Below are 17,894 nucleotides of genomic sequence, written 5' to 3'. Positions count from 1 at the left end.
TATTGTTTCAAATTGATATAGGAATAACAGACTGTTGGCCATTCCAAGGTAAAAACAATAAACGGCTTCCAGTCCGAGGCTCGCTACAGACACCGTGAAAGCTCAAACAAGGTGTTTCAGCAAAGTTATCCCACTTTTTCCAACTGCATGCGCCCTAATCAGACGCTCACAATGCGTGTTCTCTCACGGAAATCCACATGCCTTCAAGTACAACTTTTTTTTAAACACATGCCACTTTCAAAGTTTCAAAGAACCTAGCACCAACTAGGCGCAGCGAGAGCATTACACGTTTTCGATGTGTACCGTTACTGTGTAAACACAGATCGTAATCAGAACGTTATCGTGTAAACGATCCAACAAAAACGGAACAAAAGTGCCGTTTTTGTTGGATCGTTGTCGTGTAAACGCCCCATAAGTCAACCTAATATTATGTACCGGCAACCAATTTTTTTTCTTTATATTTTTCGTACTCTGAATGCATTTTTGTATTAAGTGTATTACCAGAAAAGAGCAGAAAAAATGTCAGCCCATTATCTCTAACGGTTTCCGAGATTTTGGGTGGTAGGTGTACTTTGCCACAAACCCACCTCTGAGTAGAAAGAGATGGGATTTTTGAAAGCCGATTACTTAAAAAATAAATAATATTTGACACTTATTTGTAATGACATTGTTTAAAAATAAATAAATCATATTGAAAAACATGAATATGTACTGTACAAATAGTTTACTTTTAAAATGAAGGTTCTTTAAAAAAAAATGTAATTTTTAAAAATAAAACAAATTTCAATATTTACCCTGACAGCAGAAATGGCACGTTTGGGATACAATATTAAAAAATATTGTATATGCTGAAACCAAGCCCCAAAAGCTATTTTGCCCATCCTGCTATGTGGTCTTAACATGCTCAATTTGTTGTGGGTCTGGAACTGATCAATAAAGATTTATTAGACAGCAAAACTGCTTCCAAAGCTAATTTGACCGACGAAAAAAAATTCAAAAAGTGACAAAGTTAAGTATTTTTTGACCACTCAGATTTCAATAAAACTTCTCTACTACAGATAAATTAGGCTGCTGAATAACATAAAGGCATCCATTTTTGGCCACCTTTAATAGTTTCCTTGATATTGCTGGTAGGAAATAGGGATTTTTTGTGTTTTTAAAAAAATCTAATTTTAGAGAATTTTTTACTTGCACCAAAATGTTTATTTTTTTATGCATTTCATTGAAACTTCCTTCCTAGATGTCAATTAGGCTGCAGCATCATATAAAAACATTTATTTATGGCTATTTCGTAGTTTTTTCTATATTGTTGGCAGAAAATAGATTGTTTTTTAGATTTGTTTTTTTATGGAAAATTTCCTGCTACCGACCATAAATAAACATAAATAATAATGACATAAATAAATAGATTTATATCAGACGCGATACCAGCCTCCTTTATACTTGTACTCATAAAACCTCCTGGATGTTTCAGTTGTGCTGCGTTGTGGTGCAACTCAAAGGCTAAAGCGCTTCATACCTGGTGGTGATGGTAAAACACCAATAAGTTATTTATTGATCCTCCGCAAAAAGAGAAAAAAACCCAAGAGGGCCGACAATGTTCGTAGTTTGGATCAGAGGTGGCGCTAGAGGTTTTTCGTTGTCCGTCAAAGAAAAAAAATCATTTTATTTCCAATTTGTAGTCATCAAACGAAACATTTATTATTTCTCTGCTAGCACGTTTTTGAAATCAGGTAACATTTCACGAAATGACATGATTAGAAGACGACAGAACTCTGATCGTTTCCTGACCCCTCAGCGGGAGGAAAACCAGCAGAAGCGGATCAGCTGCTGGACGCTCCAAAGTCTCTGGTCCGTTAAAGCGACCAGATCAGAGATGATCCTCTGACTGATATTGTTCTTAGTCTGATTAATAATGAGCTCCACGATGTTCTCTGTGCGTAAAGTTAAACTGTCTGAGCACCAAGTGGTCAGCTGATCACATTCTGGACAGAAACCAGTGAACTGCTCTCTGTTCTTATCAAGACGAGGTGAGGAGGGAATCTGACATATTAACTAGGTTAAGTTTTTACTGGTTTTGTTTTTAAAACACCATTAACGTAAGCAGTGTAACTATATATTGTATATTTAGTGTTTGTCATCTCATGTGTGATTAATTGGAGCATTTATTGTCCAGCGCTCTGCGCTTGTTTCTGCCTAACGGATCTGCACTTTAATTTCTTTCCTCTCTCAACAGTCAGCTGTTATTCCTCTACTTAAACTAAGTAGATTATAACATTCTCTTTAGCTTTTCTCTGTGTGCTCCAGACTCATTAAATATAAACTCATTAGAACCCTGAACCACCATCAGGCAAATAGTTCTGGTCCGACCTGAAATATTGTTACCTGTCAAATGACCTGTCCAACCAGAGCTTCCTAACCAAGGTGTCCATAACTCTTCAACACGCTGTCAGCTCCCGGTCAGAAAGAGCATTTAGTTCAGTGTCCATGAGATGATATTCAGAAAGGATCTTTTATTTGATTGATTTTAGTTTCCTCTGCGATGAACTCTTGGCGTAAAGTCTATCATGTCTCCATGTGCGCCAGTCAAAGGTGTTAATTATAACATGTCAAATGACAGAGGGGCTTAAAAAAATAACCAAATATTCAGTCTGGTTATTTTTAAAAATTATATATATATATATATATATATATATATATATATATAGATGTGCACGCACATTTTAAATTTTGCCCCCCCAGAGGTAGCCCTGGCCCCCCCTTATTCCCCCCCACTTTAAAAGTCTAGCTCCGCCACTGCATATGTATGACTGTGCTTTTGTGTGTGTGTAACCTTTTTACATTTTTAATTTTGTTCCTGGATGATAAGAGACTAACTTTGTGGGGACATAAGCCCAAGTGCAAAGTCAATCCGTTTGAAAGTCATTCTGAGGTCGCCAGAAAAACCGCCCTAATTCTGTCAGCGCTGTTCTGTGATTTGTCCAAATATTATGAGCGACATATATGTACCGTTGTCCTATTGGACAAAGAAGAGAGCGATCACGTCCGTGGGGTGGGAGGGGGGTTGATGACGTCATGAACGGACAAATTGATTTACCGCGAGGTCATCAAGTCTCTCGGAGCAGCCGGCTGCGGAAAAGCGGAGGCGCCATCTTGAGACACTGAAAGTAAGTTTATCTACTCGTTATAAATCCTTTATATTGAATAGAACATCAGTACTTATTACGGGAAGAATAATAACTGTTTCCTGCTTAGTGTATTCGAATTATGTGTGTGTATGTGTGAGAAGAGGGGGGCTTAAAAGGGGACTATAACCTTGGTCAGCCCCATTGAGTTAGCTTAGCGTATCCTTTACAGTATTTTAGTCTTGGCCTGAATGAGGAAAAGACAGGCCGGTATAAATTTGCAGACAAACTGACGTTATATCCATTTAAGACAACATCCAAGTACGTATGCGCTGCATTGTTAAGTACGATGTACATTTCATGTCCCAATGACTTTTGGTTGTCTGTGAAGGATTTCATTACTAGTTAGCATAAGCTAATGGTTTGCATTTTGATCTCTGTAGCGCAGCTCCGCCACCATGTACCCGACTTCTCTGACGCAGCTGGCAAGAGCCAACCCGTTCAGCGCCCCTCTGTTCAGCCTCCAGAAAGTGGAAGAACCCCAACAGAACCTCAATGGACAACGGCCTCGCAGACTGGCAGCAGCTGCAACAGCAGACGGTAAACCGGCTCGTTAGCAGCAGAGCTAACTGTAGCCACGCTAGCTATAGATTCGCCCTGACAAGACGTAGTTTATTCTGTAGTCTAATAATGGTCACTTTATTTACTGTTGATCTAATGCCCAACATCTGCTTTACTAGCTTTAAAATAATTAAATGTTTAATTGTTGGAACAATTTGCTATCAGGCCTCTTCTGTGGCCAGGGTGAATGTGGAGGACAACGAAGGACAAATGACTGTAGGGGCTACAAATGACTCGTATCTTATTGGACATGAGCTTTAAAACATTTTTGTAAAGAACTAGGATAGTAATTATTTATTTAGAACAGGATCTTAAATGTATTTGACCTTTGGTGTGTTCAGCATAGTACAAACAGTCCTATTAATTGCGTCACAGGTTGTAATATTTTGGTGACAAGTTTTATTTCCAATCTTAAGTTTCAAGTACTGTAGCAGATGACGAGGGTAAATATACAGCATGTTGACCTCAAGTCCCAAACACTTAATCAGGTGTATTGAATTCTACTTTGTTTCCCCTTTCTGAGCAGAAGTGCTCATTTTTTAATACCTCACCTTTGTTTCTTCAGAGGGAGACAGTTGTGAGTTCGGCTCTCAGAAGTATTTTATCCTGTGTGGTTTTGGTGGGATTCTGAGCTGTGGCACCACACACACAGCTGTTGTTCCCCTCGACCTGGTCAAATGCAGAATGCAGGTCTGTTGCAGTAGCTCAATCTTTTTTTTTTTTCTTTTGAATGCAACTTCATCCCCGCCAGTCCTCCTCCTTTCTGTTAATAAGCATCAATCTGCATGGTGGAGGTTGTTTTTGTTTTAATTCTGATCACATTTTGTTGACGTGACAATATCACTGCATGATTCCATAAACCCCCCTGTTCCACTGCAGGGGTCAGTGGAGCTGACCCGTGTAGAAAGTGTAGGAATTTCCACAGTTTGCCACTGGCAAGTATGTTTTGAAAGTGGAGATAATTACATATGTAAGAAATAAAAACAAACATACAATTTTCACGTGGATAGGTAAAAGTTGGTATGGGACAGCACACTGGATTTGTTTCTGGTAAAAAGAGAGGCCAGATTGAGACTTTTAACTGCGTGTCATGTAGGTGTTTTTTTTGTTGTTGATTTTTCTCAGTGAACTACAATGTCATTAAACGGTTAAATTCAATTATTTAAACATATTCCCCACACTGGAATATTTACTTATTATTTTGTGATTCTCACTTGATGTTGAAACTCCAAACTGTCTGTCTTGTTTTTTATGCTTGTGGCGAGAGGCTTGTGCCTTGTGAGATGCAGGGTGTATCCTGGACAGATCTCCAGTCTGTCTCAGGCCAACACTGAGACACAGGACACACAATAATGCATGCACATGTTCATGCCCAAGCATGCAATTTAGAGAGAACTGCTTAAAATTGATGAGAGAAAGAACCCAAGAATAAAAGGGAAAACATTGAAACGTGATGCAAAAAGAGCCTAGGCTGACATTCAAGACCTTCTTGCTGCAAAGTTTCCCACAGAAAACCCAAGTCTGCAGTAGGGCAGTTCACCCCAGACTTGGGGTGGACAGTTAGACATTTTAAACATTTCTAACTGTGAAACCATCAAAGGAGACCTTTCTAATTTGCATTTAATTTAATTCTCCCCACAACTGTATCTAAAAAGTTTTTCTCCAGCATAACTACAGCAGTCTGCTGTGTTTTTGAGTTAAAAAAATGTTGACAGAAAATATGACCAGGTAATGTATCTGTAAAGATTCATAGGGAACATAATTAGTGTTTGTGTTAAGGTTTCCTAAATCCTACAGTTTATAGTGCTGTGAATTGCACTACTGTGATTTGCTGATGGGTGATTTGCCCAGTGTTTGCAAGAAATTCTCTGGACAAAAAAGGCCTGTGACATTGACTGGTGTGGCTCTTTGGTCCAGTCCCAGTACTCGAACTGCACCATATGCCCCTCTGTGAAGAAGTGTGGACTACTCAGTCGACATGCACATAAGGGTTCAAGTGTGCAGGTTATAAGTGCAAAAATTTGACAATTGGGACAGTACGCCTCTGTCGTAACTTCGACATCCAAAAATCTATTCAAGCACACAGTCTAGGCATTTTTGCTTTCCAAAGTCATTACTGGAGATATTTGACTGTTCAAATGTGTTTTATGACTTGCGGAATACAGAGCAAAATTTGATTTAATCACACACATTGTCTTCACCTTAATTTTCTAATAAGAAGCTTTAATGTCTCATTCTAAATGGCTGGTCTTCTGGATAACCTTCCCTAAGTTTGAGATGGCCAAATGAACAGAAATGCATTTTTAATTTTTATTGCTTTGTGGACTTCATGTAAATGAATAACTGAAATGACAGTTTAGCTAATGTTCTAACATGGTGATGCAGCTAAATCTACGTAAAACATTTTAATGAAGCAGCAGTTTAGTTCAGAATGAACTAAAAACTGTACACATTGCTCTTTTGAAGGACCTGTTCAGTTTGTCTGGGAAGAAAACAACAGCTACATTTTAAGTTGACAAACATTATTTAAACTGAATTGATTTAAAGAACAATAATGTTGAATCTCCATGGTAGTTGATTCTGTAAAGTGATGGTTATGTAGGTTTTTTGTTTATCTTCTTTTGAGTGATCCTAATACACATTTGCATGTTGGTGGCAGAGTTTATGCTGGAAGAGTCCTAGCACTGAGCTCATACCACTGATGGAAGCAATGATTAGGAATGGTTTCCTGCTGGATCACAGCAGCTGTGACTCTTCCATCATAACCCTGCATATTTTGAGATTATTTTTCCTGTATTGCATGTGACCTGGCATGCTGCATGTGTGTCGTGTCCCTCCCTTGTACCACAGAGGGTGTCAGCTGCGAGTTTGGCTCCTCCAAGTACTATGCCCTGTGCGGCTTTGGTGGCATCCTGAGCTGCGGCATCACACACACCGCAGTGGTGCCCCTCGACCTTGTCAAGTGCCGTATGCAGGTGTGTATGGGAACAAAAGCTAAACCATTGGGAAATGAACGACTTCCCCAAGTGTTCAGTAATGTAAGCAGATTCTGCAAAACTTTGAGATGCAAGAGACCCCACTCACTTCAGAATGCGAGTCAGATTTATATAAAAGCTGACAGTGAATTTAGGATTAAATTGCACTGATTTTATCGATGTGTGACCATAATTATCAGTTTTCATCCTTGACAAACAAATTTGTCTCAGTAAGACATGGTGGGACAGCTCAAGGCATGTGGGACTTCACGGCAACACTTGCCTGTGACAGCAGGTTCCAAAATAGAAGTACTTCATAATGATTTCCGAACGTTTTCTTCCTATTTTGCCTTGGTGATCACTGTATCTCTTTTTCTCCTTAGGTGAATCCAGATAAATACAAGAGCATCGGCAATGGTTTTGCAGTGACTATCAGGGAGGATGGTGTGAGAGGTCTAGCGAAGGGCTGGGCCCCTACTTTCATTGGCTACTCCATGCAGGGACTGTGCAAGTTTGGCTTCTATGAGGTCTTCAAGATTTTCTACAGTGACCTGTTGGGGGAGGTGAGTTCAGCGCGGATGGGGGCTCACAGTTCTGACATCTGCTCCCTTCACACAACCTCTCATCTCCTTCCCAGATACTAGGGCTGTGACGATTCATTGAATGATTCGAATACCACTATTAAATCCTTGAGGCAAATTATCTGCCTCAAACCTTCACTAGCTTGTTTTACTATTTAGCGCCATGTGTTTGGGCCAGACAATCATTTTTTTTGCAACACTCACTTCTGCCAATAAGTTTTTGATGAATGCTAAGTGCTAATAGCATAACATATTGTGACCAAGCTTCATCTTTTCCCTGGACGTGTCAGGGTTTTTGACCTTTTTCAGGCCATCCTTAAGTGGACTGGCGCCACTGTCTACTGAACAGCTGGTTTGGAGAGATGAATACAGGTGGAGCGGAGGCAAATCAATCAATCAAATTTTATTTGTATAGCACATTTCAGCAGCAAGGCCTTTCAAAGTGCTTTACATAATTAAAATAAAAACAGCATGTGACATTAAACAGTTGGAAAGACAGAGAATGTTATTTTTTATTTTTAAAAAGAGAGGGAAAAAAAAGGTTAAAGATAAAAACATTAAGACCCGCACCCCTTGCAGGACTTCAGTTAAACGTCTCACACCTCAGAGTTTTAGTTAAAACGCCATTTAACAAGGATTCTCACACCCCTAGAAATAGATTAGTTTAACTGGGACGTTTTCCGGGGGGGCTTTACATAGACGGTGTGAAAGAGAAATAAAAAGAAGTTTATAACTAGATGAAAAGTAAAGATAACATTAAAAACATGGAAGACATCAAAACTGGCACTCTAACCCTAATTTAGCCATAAGCAACTCTAAACAGGTGGGTTTTAAGTTGAGATTTAAAGGCACTCAGTGTTTCAGCTGTTTTACAGTTTTGTGGAAGTTTGTTCCAAATTTGTGGTGCATAGAAACTGAATGCAGCTTCTCCTCGTTTGGTTCTGGGGATGCAGAGCAGAACCAGAACCAGAAGATCTGAGGGGTCTAGACGGTTGGTACAGTAATAACAGATCTTTAATGTATTGTGGTGCTAAACCGTTCAGTGATTTATAAACTAACATCAGTATTTTAAAGCATATTCTCTGAGCTACAGGGAGCCAGAGGAGGGACTTTAAAACTGGTGTTATGTCTCTATCTTCCTGGTTTTAGTCAGAACAGCAGCAGCAGCTGGAGGATTGATTTGTTAGTCAGACGCATGGATGAGTTTCTCTACATCGTGCTGAGTCATAAGTCCTGTAATCCTGGAGATGTTCTTCAGGTGATAGAAGGCCGACTTGTTACCGTCTTAATGTGGCTCTGAAGGTTCAGGTCAGAGTCCATCACTACTCCCAGGGTTCGGGCTGATCGCTGGTTTTTTTTAGTTGTAATAAACTGCTAAAGCCCATGCAGACAGACAGAAGGCAGGGGGCTGCGCTCCAGCATCGTAGCTGATGCTTGGCTTCAGTGTAGCTTTACAAATGAACCAGAAAATAATTTTCCTACCACCCTGGTCATAATATCTGGGTGACGAAGCGCGTCGTGGTGCGTACGTAGCTGGCAGGTGTTTCTGCGTTTGACGAAGGTGACAGATCTCTTGTTCACATGCATACAAAAGCTATCCATGTGAACAAAACAACATGAGAGTCTAATTGACTGAAGATGAACACAGAAACTAAAAACTGGAGTTTTTATTTTTGTCAGTGTCTTTGTCAGCATGCTGTTTAATTATTTCCTAATCTACAGTAAAGTAATTGTAAGGAATGCAAAGATGAAAATTTGGGCCAGTATTAATACGTCTGTTATGGCAGTATTTACCAGTATTTTATTTTATAAAGTTTTTTTATTAGATCACTCTTAATCAACAGAATAATTGATTACTCAATTACTGAAATGAGTACGGTGGCCACTGTTAAAAAAGCAAGCTCAGCCAATCACTTGTTGATGCATTTATCCAAAAATCTGGCCTATAGTGCAGATATACACACCTTGATTTCATTTAATGTGAAAAATGGTTGATGGTTAACTCTCCACAGGTTATCCCTGAATCTGGGATTACCTCTCCATTCTTAATTATGGGGATCAGCAAACATTTTACTGGTCCTTAGCTTTAAACATGCAGCTGGCAGCTGAAGTTGATTATAGTGTCCTCTTGTGGTCTCACCAACCAGGAAAATACCTACCTGTGGAGGACATCGCTGTACCTGGCTGCTTCAGCTAGCGCAGAGTTCTTCGCTGACATTGCTCTGGCTCCCATGGAGGCTGTGAAGGTTCGAATCCAGACTCAGCCCGGCTACGCCAACACCCTCAGACAGGGCGTTCCCAAGATGTTTGCAGAGGAAGGACTCTGGGCGTAAGTACACACCTCTTCTTTGGTGAGAACACTTCTTCTTCTTCAGTTGGAATATATGGTCACAGCACGCTCCTTAGATCCACCTCTGGAGGGCGCTGCTCTGTGAGCAGAGCTCCTCAGCAGCTTCCTGGCTGTACAGTTGGAGGTGCTTGAGTCATTGGCGTGTGAGAGCAGTCTACCTGTCCCCTAGCCCACCTGCTGCACTGGCAACCTGGTCATCAGACAGGAACTCGCAGTGCAGCTAGTCTGGGGGACGGATAGTTATCAATCTATTTACAGACTTGCAGTTGAATCAGAAAATTGTGATGAAACTAAATGATCTCGTACTTGTGCTTTGATTGGAACTCATACGAAAACAGACTTTAGGATTGTGGAAAAATTGACTGTAATTTCAGTGTTTTCTTAGTGCTCACCGTAAACCTGATGCTTGATATCTGGCCAGGTTTTATAAAGGTGTGGTGCCCCTGTGGATGAGGCAGATCCCCTACACCATGATGAAGTTTGCCTGCTTCGAGCGTACTGTAGAGCTGCTTTACAAGTATGTTGTTCCTAAGCCCCGCAGCGAGTGCAGCAAAGCTGAGCAACTCGTCGTCACCTTCGTGGCCGGCTACATTGGTGAGTGTCCCATCATACAAAGCATTTGAACAAGTCGGTGCTCTACAGCTCTCATAGTTTGATCATACTTTTTAAAGCTAAAGCTTCTGTAAGCAGTTATTGGTCTGTGCTGCTTTCAGTTAACTGTCATCAGGGTACAAAACAACAGCTGCATTGCTTAAACCACTTGCTGTAGAGCTGCATATTGAAAGGATTTCTACAAACATTACAAAATCTGTAGAGCACATTGTTTCTCAACAAGAACTTCACAGTGATGTAGATGTTCCTTAGCTGCCACTCATGCTCTTCTCTCCTCTTTTCTTGTTGCAGCTGGTGTGTTTTGTGCCATTGTGTCACATCCCGCAGACTCTGTGGTGTCTGTGCTGAACAAGGAGAAAGGCAGCACAGCTGTTCAGGTCCTCAAGAGGCTGGGACCTAAAGGTTTGTATCAACATGAGTTGGCAGTCCAACCTTTCAACACGCTCCTTAGATCCACCTCTGGAGGGCGCTGCTCTGTGAGCAGAGCTCCTCAGCAGCTTCCTGGCTGTACAGTTGGAGGTGCTTGAGTCATTGGCGTGTGAGAGCAGTCTACCTGTCCCCTAGCCCACCTGCTGCACTGGCAACCTGGTCATCAGACAGGAACTCGCAGTGCAGCTAGTCTGGGGGTCAGACAACCAGTTGGTTCAATGGGGTCTTACTGAATCCCTGGTGAATAAGCTGCCCTTAGAATGGATTTAACCAGATTCTGAGATGTTCCAATCTTCTGATGTGTCTCTCTCAGGTGTATGGAAAGGTCTTGTTGCCCGTATCATCATGATTGGTACTCTGACAGCCCTGCAGTGGTTCATTTATGACTCTGTGAAGGTGTACTTTCGTCTGCCCCGCCCGCCTCCTCCAGAGATGCCAGAGTCCCTGAAGAAGAAGCTTGGTCTCACAGAGTGATACTCTCTTCACATCTCCCTCCATCGTCCCCTCACAGCCCTGCAGTCCTCATCTGAAATTTCCACAACAGACTGCAGTTTGTCCTGTATTTGGCTACACATTGAGCAGGGGGCCGCTCCTTCTCTCCCTGAGCAACCTGGAGAAGAAGTGAAGGCTGTTGCTTCTTGCTGAATGTTTGGCAGTAAATATTCCTCAATACAACCACCTGTATGGTTTTATTGATCCCTGTCTTAGAATAAATATGTGGGAGTTCTAATAAAATTTCCCTGGAAAATGATCGCAATGTTCCTTGACTCCATTTAGTGGAAGAAATGAAAGAGGATGCAATTTGCCATTAGTCATCCTTGCCAAGCTTTACAGTTTAAAACTATCGTATTTGCATCTCAATGTTTCTATGAAAAGATTCTGTGGTGTGTAAATATGATGAATGTTAAGTTCCTGCTATGCAATGCAAAGCAGGAACTTATTGTTCTACACCTAATAGAATGTCTCAATTATATACAGGTCCTTCTCAAAAAATTAGCATATTGTGATAAAGTTAATTATTTTCCATAATGCAATGATAAAAATTAAACTAATATATTTTAGATTCATTGCACACCAGCTGAAATATTTCAGGTCTTTTATTGTTTTAATACTGATGATGTTGGCATACAGCTCATGAAAACCCAAAATTCCTGTCTCTAAAAATGAGCATATCATGAAAAGGTTCTCTGAACGAGCCGTTAACCTCATCATCTGAATCAATGAAGTTACTCTAAACACCTGCAAAAGATTCCTGAGGCTTTTAAAAACTCCCAGCCTGGTTCATTACTCAAAACCGCAATCATGGGTCAGACTGCTGACCTGACTGCTGTCCAGAAGGCCATCATTGACGCCCTCAAGCAAGAGGGTAAGACACAGAAAGACATTTCTGAACGAATAGGCTGTTCCCAGAGTGATGTATCAAGGCACCTCAGTGGGAAGGAAAAAGTGTGGCAGAAAACGCTGCACAACGAGAAGAGGTGACCGGACCCTGAGGAAGATTGTGGAGAAGGTCCGATTCCAGACCTTAGGGGAAGCAGTGGACTGAGTCTGGAGTAGAGACATCCAGAGCCACCGTGCACAGGCATGTGCAGGAAATGGGCTACAGAGAAGCAGCACTGGACTGTTGCTCAGTGGTCCAAAGTACTTTTTTGGGATGAAAGCAAATTTTGCATGTCATTCGGAAATCAAGGTGCCAGAATCTGGAGGAAGACTGGAGAGAAGGAAATGCCAGAAGGCCAGAAGTCCAGTGTCAGGTACCCACAGTCAGTGATGGTCTGGGGAGCCATGTCAGCTGCTGGTGTTGGTCCACTGGGTTTTATCAAGGGCAGGTCAATGCAGCTGCTATCAGGAGGTTTTGGAGCACTTCATGCTTCCATCTGCTGAAAAGCTTTATGGAGATGAAGATTTCATTTTTCAGCATGACCTGCACCGGCTCACAGTGCCAAAACCACTGGTAAATGGTTTACTGACCATGGTGTTACTGTGCTCAGTTGGCCTGCCAACTCTCCTGACCTGAACCCCATAGAGAATCTGTGGGATATTGTGAAGAGAAAGTTGAGAGACGCATGTCAGAATGGCCCTTAGCGGCTGGAGGAAGTAGGAGACTTGAGGCAGAGAAACGGTGCAATCCCACTGGGTGTTTATTCACCAGCATTTAACAAACAACTCTGTTTACAGCAGCCTAGGGTCTCAGCAGCAACACTCACACACTGTGGCCAACATGCAGCCTTTTATAGTCGCTGGCTGTTCCAATTCAAAAACTCACCAAGAAGCAGGGTAAAACAAAATACATACACGCCAACAAAGTTTGACAAACTAACAAAATCTTTAGAATAATATATATTACCAAATGTTATTCATTTTAATCATCTCTAAAAACCAATTTCTATCAATATAAATATAAATCAAACATTAAACATATAAAATGCATAGCTCTGCTGCTCCCCTTCTTCCATCTGCTTTGGTCTCTTCTGGAACCTTTAAACCAGTGGTTCTTAAGTTTTTTTGAGGTACCAAACCCACCAGTTTCATATGCGGATTCACTGAACCCTTCTGTAGTGATAAATAAAATGTGATTTTTTCCCCCCAAATTCAAGACCTAACTAGAGTCTAGTTGGGTCACCCCAAGATCACAAAGTCTTCTTAAAAGGTAGAGTCTCTGAGAACAGTTCTTCAAAATATAGTCAGTGTTTTGAGCACAGCTGAGCTGACTGTCCAGGAACGACCCAAGGTATTTAAAATTTGCCACAGTTTCAACAAGTTGGCCATCGAGAGAAACTGGAACCACTTTAAGGTCTTTTAATTAGCTCTACATTCTTAAGAGAATGAAAAATTAATAATAAATAATAAAGACTTTGCGGTATTCTGATTTAGTAATGTAATTATATTAGTTGTGTTACCACCCCCACACCACTAGAGGCAGTAGCAGCCCCGAAACGATGCGACAAAGGAGCAGATTTAGACTTTAGAATTGGAGCTCCTTCAATCGGTGCTCCTCCGCAGCTCTGATTGGCTAAGCAATGTAACGTGATCCTCTGATTGGCTAAGCAATGTAACGTGATCCTCTGATTGGCTAAGCAATGTAACGTGATCCTCTGATTGGCTAAGCAATGTAACGTGATCCTCTGCAGCAAGTGATGGCAAAGCGGGGCGTCATCACGACTTTACACAAGTGTGTCTTTACCTCCGCGGCAGAGGCTCCGCCGAACCCCTGGGGTTCGATCGAACCCAGGTTAAGAACCACTGCATTAAATCATGCTTGGCTGCAACTGTATGATGGCAGCTCTCCTTCTTCTTCTTCTTCTTCTTCTTCTTCTTCTTCTTCTTCTTCTTCTTCTTCTTCTATTCAGTGTCTGTTAGCTTCTTGGCGCAGCTCCGCTCTCCTGCTACTGGTAGCTAAAATCACGATGCCCTCACTGAGTATCCCTCTGAAAAATGAACCCATTTAAATAAAGACGCAACAGAGCGCGTTCATTTTATAGCATTAACACGGTGCTGTAAGTGGTCCGGTATGAAACGGGGTGATAGAACAACACAGCACTTTTAAATTTCAATAATCAGAATGCAGAAATTGTTTCCGTTGTTTTAAAAGGTTTATGTCAGTCTGCCTTTTCCCCATCGATACGCTTCCCGCCCGCCCTGCACCTTAGTGCAGGGGTGCCCAAACTTTTGGAGAGCAAGATCTACTTTTTCTCTCACCAGCCGCCTGAGATCTACCTCATGACACAAAGACATAAAAATTGCAAATTAAACTCTATCTACTTATTTTATATGCGAATGAATGTGGTGGGATGCTGCTCCACCCTCCCCCACTCTGTGCACCGGGTGTAGCGAGAGGCGCACCGTTGATTGGTGGGCGGGGCAGATGCCTTTAAAGTTGGGCTGCAAAGTGTGTGTCTTTGTTTCCTCCACTGTCTGTACAATTGGCGGCTGCATGCTGGCTGGTGTTTGATCGGCTCATCTGAGATCTGTTGTTCTGCTGGCGTTGCCGGCTGCAGCGGGAGGTTGTTGTGTCTGCGGCTTCAATCTGGTCCGCGCCTGCTGATCTGCTCCCTCACGGTTTAGTCTGTGTCTCCATCCCTGGGCGGCTGATTGTGTTTGGAGCTGCGGCGCTTTGGACGCTCCGCTGTCTTGTCTTGACTTCCTGGTGTTTCTTTGGACCGCTCTCCACTGAACCTGTTGCTGTGTGGGCGGGGCGTTGCTCCTCTGGCCCCATAGTAGAGTGACGACAACGACTTGTTCCATTTGAAGTATTTTCTTTTACCGTTTTGTTGAAGTATTAATTTGTTTTCTTTTGTTTGTTTTACTAATTTCTTTTGCATGTTTTCTTTTGTTTGACTCATTTGTATTGCATGGTTTGTTTGGAATAATCGAACTTGTGTACCTTTTGTTCCAGTAGTAGTAGTAGGCCTGAAGCCTCGTTTTTAAAGAAGAAATGTTTTAAAGGATTGTTTAATAAAATATTGTGCACTGCTACATCTGTGTCCTGGTGCATCTTGTTACTTTAAAAAAGATCACCACCTGCTGGTCACATCAGTTATAGCACAAATAATAAAGTGACAGAAAACAGAATCCAGTTTCTTCCTCAGTGAGATTCTGACACTGGGAGCAGCTTACTGGTTTCTGGTTACTGGTTACTGGTTTCTGGTTACTGGTTTCTGGTTTCTGGTTACTGGTTTCTGGTTACTGGTTACTGGTTTCTGGTTACTGGTTTCTGGTTACTGGTTTCTGGTTACTGGTTTCTGGTCTCTGGTTACTGGTCTCTGGTTACTGGTTTCTGGTTACTGGTTTCTGGTCACTGGTTACTGGTTTCTGGTTACTGGTTTCTGGTCACTGGTTATTGGTTACTGGTTTCTGGTTTCTGGTTACTGGTTTCTGGTCTCTGGTTACTGGTTTCTGGTTACTGGTTTCTGGTCACTGGTTATTGGTTACTGGTTTCTGGTCACTGGTTTCTGGTTACTGGTTTCTGGTCACTGGTTATTGGTTACTGGTTTCTGGTTACTGGTTTCTGGTCTCTGGTTACTGGTTTCTGGTTACTGGTTTCTGGTCTCTGGTTACTGGTTTCTGGTTACTGGTTTCTGGTTACTGGTTACTGGTTTCTGGTTACTGGTTTCTGGTTACTGGTTTCTGGTCACTGGTTACTGGTTACTGGTTTCTGGTTACTGGTTTCTGGTCTCTGGTTACTGGTCTCTGGTCACTGGTTTCTGGTCTCTGGTTACTGGTTTCTGGTTACTGGTTTCTGGTTACTGGTTACTGGTTTCTGGTTACTGGTTTCTGGTTACTGGTTACTGGTTACTGGTGTAGCAGTCCCTCAGACCCAAGAAAACACGGAGAGCTTCGACGGGTGCAATAGAATTATATTTACTTCTTTCAAACCAAGTTGTTGCACTGAATACACCGTGAAAACTAAAAGAAAAGAAAATACATTTTGCTTAAGTGCTTTTGTTTGACAAACATGAATACATAATAATAACGCTAACTTAAACTTATAGAGCTCTAAACATGTACCTCGCTCCGCTGTCCAAGGGCTGCAAAGTTTATGGCGGTAAAGTCCGTGCTGTGCTGTCTTTAGCCTGTTCTGAAGAGTGTGCTACAGTCCAGTCATTAAGATGAAGAATATCCTCTTCTTCCTCTTGTCCCTGGGATATTTCAGCCCAAAGTGCTGACTGACAGGAAGCTAGCAACACTTCATCTTATTTTACTGTTTAAATAAAGGCACTAACTCAACATGAACCAAACTACAGCGCCCCTACTGGGTACCATGGGTAACAACCTACAAACAGGACATAAAACATGGAACGGGCATTTACAACTGGTTTCTGGTTTCTGGTTACTGGTTTCTGGTTACTGGTTTCTGGTTTCTGGTTACTGGTTACTGGTTTCTGGTTTCTGGTCTCTGGTTACTGGTTACTGGTTACTGGTTTCTGGTCTCTGGTTACTGGTCTCTGGTCACTGGTTACTGGTTACTGGTTTCTGGTTACTGGTTACTGGTTTCTGGTTTCTGGTTTCTGGTCTCTGGTTACTGGTTACTGGTTTCTGGTCTCTGGTTACTGGTCTCTGGTCACTGGTTACTGGTTTCTGGTTACTGGTTTCTGGTTACTGGTTTCTGGTTACTGGTTTCTGGTTTCTGGTTTCTGGTCTCTGGTTACTGGTTACTGGTTTCTGGTCTCTGGTTACTGGTCTCTGGTCACTGGTTACTGGTTTCTGGTTACTGGTTTCTGGTTACTGGTTTCTGGTTACTGGTTACTGGTTTCTGGTCTCTGGTTACTGGTTACTGGTCTCTGGTTACTGGTTTCTGGTTACTGGTTTCTGGTTACTGGTTTCTGGTTTCTGGTTACTGGTTTCTGGTTTCTGGTTACTGGTTACTGGTTACTGGTTTCTGGTTACTGGTTTCTGGTTTCTGGTTTCTGGTTACTGGTTTCTGGTTTCTGGTTTCTGGTTACTGGTTTCTGGTCTCTGGTTACTGGTCTCTGGTTACTGGTTACTGGTTTCTGGTTACTGGTTTCTGGTTACTGGTTTCTGGTTTCTGGTTACTGGTTTCTGGTTACTGGTTTCTGGTTTCTGGTTACTGGTTACTGGTTTCTGGTTTCTGGTCTCTGGTTACTGGTTACTGGTTACTGGTTTCTGGTCTCTGGTTACTGGTCTCTGGTCACTGGTTACTGGTTACTGGTTTCTGGTTACTGGTTACTGGTTTCTGGTTTCTGGTTTCTGGTCTCTGGTTACTGGTTACTGGTTTCTGGTCTCTGGTTACTGGTCTCTGGTCACTGGTTACTGGTTTCTGGTTACTGGTTTCTGGTTACTGGTTTCTGGTTACTGGTTTCTGGTTTCTGGTTTCTGGTCTCTGGTTACTGGTTACTGGTTTCTGGTCTCTGGTTACTGGTTTCTGGTTACTGGTTACTGGTTTCTGGTTACTGGTTTCTGGTTACTGGTTTCTGGTTACTGGTTACTGGTTTCTGGTCTCTGGTTACTGGTTTCTGGTTACTGGTCTCTGGTTACTGGTTACTGGTTACTGGTTTCTGGTTACTGGTTTCTGGTTTCTGGTTACTGGTTTCTGGTTGCTGGTTACTGGTTACTGGTTACTGGTTTCTGGTTACTGGTTTCTGGTTTCTGGTTTCTTGTTACTGGTTTCTGGTTTCCGGTTACTGGTCACTGGTTACTGGTTACTGGTTTCTGGTTACTGGTTTCTGGTCTCTGGTCACTG

General features: G+C 42.0%; 1 protein-coding gene and 2 non-coding genes across 4 annotated transcripts; all 3 read left to right on the top strand.

Annotated features, from left to right (window-relative positions):
- Positions 1-3,050: 3,050 nt before the first annotated feature.
- On the top strand, positions 3,051-11,444 carry slc25a3a (solute carrier family 25 member 3a). 2 transcript variants are annotated; one of them, XM_008401240.2, is made up of 8 exons: positions 3,051-3,167; positions 3,569-3,725; positions 6,597-6,721; positions 7,105-7,284; positions 9,450-9,631; positions 10,074-10,246; positions 10,556-10,666; positions 11,007-11,444. In XM_008401240.2, the coding sequence occupies exons 2-8, from the start codon at positions 3,584-3,586 to the stop codon at positions 11,165-11,167; spliced, it is 1,074 nt and encodes a 357-aa protein (XP_008399462.1). In that variant the 5' UTR covers positions 3,051-3,167; positions 3,569-3,583; the 3' UTR covers positions 11,168-11,444. The 2 variants fall into 2 exon arrangements, with proteins under 2 accessions (XP_008399462.1, XP_008399461.1); XM_008401239.2 differs by lacking the exon at positions 6,597-6,721 and adding an exon at positions 4,312-4,436.
- LOC145550254 (small nucleolar RNA SNORA53) lies at positions 9,695-9,893 on the top strand. The gene has a single exon (XR_014086173.1). It is a non-coding gene; the product is annotated as a small nucleolar RNA SNORA53 (small nucleolar RNA).
- On the top strand, positions 10,702-10,900 carry LOC145550255 (small nucleolar RNA SNORA53). The gene has a single exon (XR_014086174.1). It is a non-coding gene; the product is annotated as a small nucleolar RNA SNORA53 (small nucleolar RNA).
- Positions 11,445-17,894: the final 6,450 nt, after the last annotated feature.

Source organism: Poecilia reticulata, chromosome 23, assembly GCF_904066995.2.
Source record: "Poecilia reticulata chromosome 23, P_reticulata-male-v2, whole genome shotgun sequence".
NCBI lineage: Eukaryota > Metazoa > Chordata > Actinopteri > Cyprinodontiformes > Poeciliidae > Poecilia > Poecilia reticulata.
This window is presented reverse-complemented; position numbering and strand designations above follow the sequence as displayed.

Excerpts from the sequence above, each read along its gene's own strand:
- slc25a3a (XM_008401240.2), top strand. The coding sequence starts at position 3,584 with ATGTACCCGACTTCTCTGACGCAGCTGGCAAGAGCCAACCCGTTCAGC. Across the intron at positions 3,726-6,596 it reads AGCAGCTGCAACAGCAGACG|AGGGTGTCAGCTGCGAGTTT; the intron begins GTAAACCGGCTC and ends CTTGTACCACAG. Across the intron at positions 9,632-10,073 it reads GCAGAGGAAGGACTCTGGGC|GTTTTATAAAGGTGTGGTGC; the intron begins GTAAGTACACAC and ends ATATCTGGCCAG.